Here is a 5,285-nt window from a genome sequence, read left to right on the forward strand (position 1 = left end):
GAGGAGGAAGAGGAGGACAGAGACATAGAGGAGGACGTGGTGGAAGAGGAACGTTATTTCCGATGACATAAAAGCCACTTTGGTGGACCATGTCATAAACCATGGCCTGACTATGAGGGAAGCTGGGCAGAGAGTAACCATTTCCCCTATCAGACGCATCTTGGTAAAGCACCAAATGACCATGAAGCAATTGTTCAGGGTCCCATTTGAGAGGAACAGTGTCAGGGTCAAAGGACTTCAACGTGAATATGTACAGGTAAGTGTTACAGTCCTTTACATTTACAATACAGTATTGGTGTCATCCAGTTACAGCTGAATATGTGCCATTGTATCAGTACCACATAGATACATTCAGAGAGGTACCAGGTACCTGTTTGATGGGGTGGGGGTTCTGTATGTGTAGTACTGTAGTTGAGTGTTTTGAGTAATGCCATCCAAAATATGTATTACATGTATTTTGTTTTGTTACAGAGCATCTTGGAAATGGATGGAGCTGCACAGCCTCATGAATTTAGTTACATTGATGAGGCTGGATTCAACCTCAGCAAAACAAGACGGGGTCGTAACATAATTGGCCAAAGGGCAATTGTGCCAGTCCCGTGGCAGCGCTTGGAGATGGCGGGTAAATGACCGCCAACCACATGCTCGCATGCCTCTTCTGCAGGCAATGGAACAGGCCTGCGGAGACATCGACTTAGGGTCAATCCATGGATGGATTCAGCACACAAGGCAATATTTTCCCCGATGCTTAGCGGGAGAAAACATCGCTTGTGATGTTGATGAGATCCTATGGCCAGACCCCAACAGACGGCAGGATCCATAAGCCCATCCATGCACAATTGCCATGTTTTTCTGTGTTTACAGTACAGTAGGGTTTATTTTTGTGTTATTTTTGCTCAAACTGTATTTACTGCACTGTAATGTACAGTACTGCAATGTACTGAACATTACATTACAGTACATTATGGTGAAAACGTGCCCTCTGTGGAACTGAATAAAAACAGTGAATATGGAAGACTGCAGTATTTTATATAAAGTAGACTAGTGTGTTGCTGCTGATCTGAAAGTGTATTCATATGATGCAAGTGTGTATCATTTTGTCATCAGAGTGCCATTTTTACAAAGAATTGTTAGGTTTCGATAGCCGAGTTTCAATTTGACATAGATGTGAATGGTTTATTTCCCAGTGTTGTTGTCTTATTTGCTTGTGTGTTGAGTTTTGACACAATGAGCCAAATTTTACAAAATGTGTTCAAGCAATTGAAAAAAACTGTAACCGATGTAAGTCGCTTTGGATAAAAGCGTCTGCCAAATGCCCTAATTGTAATTATGGTTGGTAACCCAGTTGAGGACCAGAGCAACCCGATAGAAACTAACATTATCCCAGACGACAACAAACCTGGGCTGCTCTGGTCTGTCCTGTACAGCTGCATCGTGAAGTGCATCCAGAAATGTTACTATATGTTCGATATTGAAGGGACCTAATTTTGGCTTGATGGTGAAGTAGCCCTTGAAGGCTTATGGCAGCACATAATGAGATATTTCCCCCGCGCTGCCCCGGGACTTGCACAATTGCCCTTTGGCCAATTATGTTACAACCCCGTCGTCTTGTTTTGCTTAGGTTGAATCCAGCCTCATCAATGTAAATAAATTCATGAGGCTGTGCAGCTCCACCCATCTCCAAGATGCGCTGTAACAAAACAAAATACATGTAATACATATTTTAGATGGCATTACTCAAAACAGTCAACTAGCCACCCTGCAATACAGTACATGTGATACGGTACAGTACTGCAAATACTCTAGATACAGTCTGAGTAGAGTAGAAAGTAGAGAGTTGAAGACATGACCTGTTTTCCAGTCGGAATGTCCTTATTATGGATGAAACTGTGAAACAGCTTAGGGTGGACTCTCTGCCCAGCTTCCCTCACAGTCAGACCATGGTTTATGACATGGTCCACCAAAGTTGCTTTTATGTCATCGGAAATAATGTTCCCTGCACGGCCTCTTCCATGTCCACCTCTATGTCTCTGTCCTCCTCTTCCTTCTCTACCTCTGCCTCTTGCTCTACCTGCATCCATGCTGGCAAAGTTCTCAAAATGGCTTAACTGAGGCCTTTTTGTAGCTGGCTGACTGGTGTTCAGTTTTGGAAGAAAGTGTTTTTAGGTGTGTAAGTAAGTATTCTCAATTAACCAATGTGTTTAGGATTTTGAATAGATCTGTTTTCCCAATGGTACAATGAGATGTCCTTTTTGAATTAAGTGTCTTATGTATGAATTAGTGTGTAGTGTGCAGGAGCAAGTGTGTTGCAGAAAGGAGCAAGTGTGTTGCACAATTGCAACTAAAGTGCAAAGCAGCGTGTTTGTTTAAGGAATGGTTACATGTGTTTAAGGTATAGAAACAAAAACTTCAAGTTGTGTTGCTTTGGTCTAAGCATGTGTCTGTTGTGTTCAAGCAATCGAAAAAAAGTGTTGTGTCTTATTTGCTTGTGTGTTGAGTTTTGACACATTGAGCCAAATTTTGCAAAATGTGTTCAAGCAATTGAAAAAAACTGTATTGAGTGTTCGATTATTTGGTTGTTGTGAAAACGTGCCTTCCGTGGAACTGAATACAAACAGTGAAAATGTGTGTATCATTTTGTGTGTATCATTTTGTCATCAGAGTGACATTTTGACAAAGGATTGTTAGGTTTCAATAGCAGAGTTCCATTTGGACGTAGATGTGAATGGTATATTTCTCAGTGTTGTGTCTTATTTGCTTGTGTGTTGAGTTTTGACACAATGAGCCAAGTTTTGCAAAATGTGTTCAAGCAATTGAAAAAAACTGTAAGGGTCTTATGTATGAAATAGTGTGTAGTATGCAGGAGCAAGTGTGTTGCAGAAAGGAGCAAGTGTTTTGCACAACTCCAACTAAAGTGCAAAGCAGCGCTTTTGTTTAAGGTATGGTTACATGTGTTTAAGGTGTAGTAAAAAAGAACTGAAGTCATGTATCTTTGGTCTAAGCATGTTTCTATAGTGTTCAAGCAATTGGCAAAAACTAATCTGAATTTACTGCACTGTAAAGTACCGTACTGCAATTTACAGTGTTGAGTATTTGATTTTTTGGTTGTTGTGAAAATGTGCCTTCTGTGGAACTGAATAAAACAGTGAACATGAAAGACTTCAGTGTTTTATATAAAGTAGACTAATGTGTTGCTGCTGATCTGAAAGTGTGATACAAGTGTGTATCGTTTTGTTATCAGTGTGAAATTTTGACAAAGGATTGTGAGGTTTCAATAGCAGAGTTTCAATTTGACATAGATGTGAATGGTATATTTCCAAGTGTTGTGTCTTATTTGCTTGTGCGTTGAGTTTTGACACAATGAGCAAACTTTTGCAAAACAATGGGCAAAAATGTATCAACTTTTTATTCAAACATCATAAAAACAACCAAAGAGGAATAACTATCCATACATTATTGAAACTGTGATGGCCTTGAAAGCCTTACACATGAGTACATTCAAATAGCTGCAGGTGTTTGAAAATATAATAATCATATATAATAATAAAAAATATATATTGCCCTGGATAGCTGGTGAAGAGCGACACTCTTTATAGTCCAGGCTTCATCCGTCCCTCTGCAATTCATTCATAGCTAGCTCAAAATACATAATACATTCCTTGTGTCTTAGCAAATATACAAAATACACATTTTAAATACATCTAAAACGAAAAGTTAAATAAAAATATCCTTAAGTTCTCTGTCTGCAAACCCAAAATAAAGTCCACTTATATCATTTACACATGAAATCAACGTGCTAGTTCACTGTGAGTGTTGTCACTCCGACGAGGGAGTTCATTCGGCATCTCGCTTCATTAGACAGTGATAGACATCCAGACGTTTGACAGTGCCTCAACCTTATCCGCATCGTCAAAGCGCTTATCCGGGGTCGGGTCGCGGGGGCAGCAGTTCCAGCAGGGCCCCAGACTCCCCTTTCCTGGCCGGTGGTCTGGGGCAGTGGTTGAACTCAATCCTGTTGGGTCGAACCCTCAGGTGCGCTGCTGCGTGTCGCAGCCCAACACCTCTAGCCGCAGGGCGATGTCGTTGATCCAGCCGCGGGGCTGGACCCTCAGGTAGCGGGCGAACACCGGCGGCTCGAATAGCGCCAAGGACTCTTCGTCCGGGTCGCTGTTCCCCGAGAAGATCTGAAGAGGAGGAGGGACAGGACGCTGTGATTCATATTTCTACAGACCTGCTACGCACATGCGGTGTGGATGAGTGTGTCTAAAGGGAGGTGGTGATGACATAATCTACATAACCCTCACCCCAATACATCCATATGCCTTTTGAAAATCGTCCCTCTCCTGGGTTTAAGTGACATCACAAGGCGTGTCCACCTAGATGTACGCTTGATAGATCAGCAACGTTTGTTAGAGTCCACTGGGTAGGCTAGTAGATCTATCCAGAGTACATCTAGGTAGACACACACAGCTGTGATGTCACTAAAACACAGGAAAATGCAGATATTCAAACGGCTTGGAATGGCAGATCACACTCCCACCTGGTGGTGTGATATCACCCCTTTAACTGTCAAAGGCTGCAAATAAGGAAAAGGTAAAAATGTGGATAGATAGACGACGAAGATATCTCATAGTATTCACAGCAATAAAATAGTATCATGACACAATAAAGTGAGGTCTAAAGTGAGTGTCTCCTACTGTGAGGCACAGTAGGAGACAGAGTAATCTCTTTATGGATTCATAGTGAGACGACAGAGTCATCTCTCTACGTAGATAGTTTGATGATGAGGTAATCTCCTTCTATTTATACTCCTTAAATGATTAACATGATTCATTCGTGAGATTCCTAGGTTTCGTTGGCGGACTCATTTATTGCTCTTTCCACTCATTTAGGACCGTTTAGTCAGCCTAATGTGTCATTTGACCACTGGGAGAATGTGCTCACTCTGCTCAAACAAAGTCTGACACAAGAAAACATTTGTTGATGTTCTGAAACCAAAAATGAGTATGCTGTATTTTATCTGTGTGTGAGTATGTGTGCGTATGAGTGCGTGTGCGCACGCGTGCATGTGTGTGTGTGTGACGTCACGTCAGAGCTCATCAGGCCTACCTTCTCCTCGGCCGTCTCCTCCTCCAGCACGGTGCTCCAGGTGCGCCCGTCGTTGCTCAGGGCGACGCTGAACTCGGTGACCATCATGTGGGTGAGCAGGGCGCGCGCCCCCTGGGTGACCAGCCCGGTGACGCGCTGCACCCGCTGCAGGTCCACCTGCAGCCACTCGTGGGGGT

The 5,285-nt window shown here is 42.6% G+C and overlaps 1 protein-coding gene across 1 annotated transcript in view; it reads right to left on the reverse strand.

Moving 5' to 3' along the window:
• Positions 1 to 3,388: 3,388 nt before the first annotated feature.
• The window catches only part of f8 (coagulation factor VIII, procoagulant component), a 24,480-nt gene continuing 22,583 nt past the window's right edge, over positions 3,389 to 5,285 (reverse strand). Inside the window, exons 26-27 of the mRNA XM_060062290.1 lie at positions 5,110 to 5,285; positions 3,389 to 4,184 (exon numbers count right to left, since the gene is read on the reverse strand). The exon at positions 5,110 to 5,285 is cut by the window's right edge and continues 7 nt beyond it. Coding sequence (XP_059918273.1) covers positions 4,029 to 4,184; positions 5,110 to 5,285 — 332 coding nt within the window. The 3' untranslated portion in view covers positions 3,389 to 4,028. The remainder of the gene's footprint in view (positions 4,185 to 5,109) is intronic.

The sequence above is a fragment of the Gadus macrocephalus genome, chromosome 10, assembly GCF_031168955.1.
Source record: "Gadus macrocephalus chromosome 10, ASM3116895v1".
NCBI lineage: Eukaryota > Metazoa > Chordata > Actinopteri > Gadiformes > Gadidae > Gadus > Gadus macrocephalus.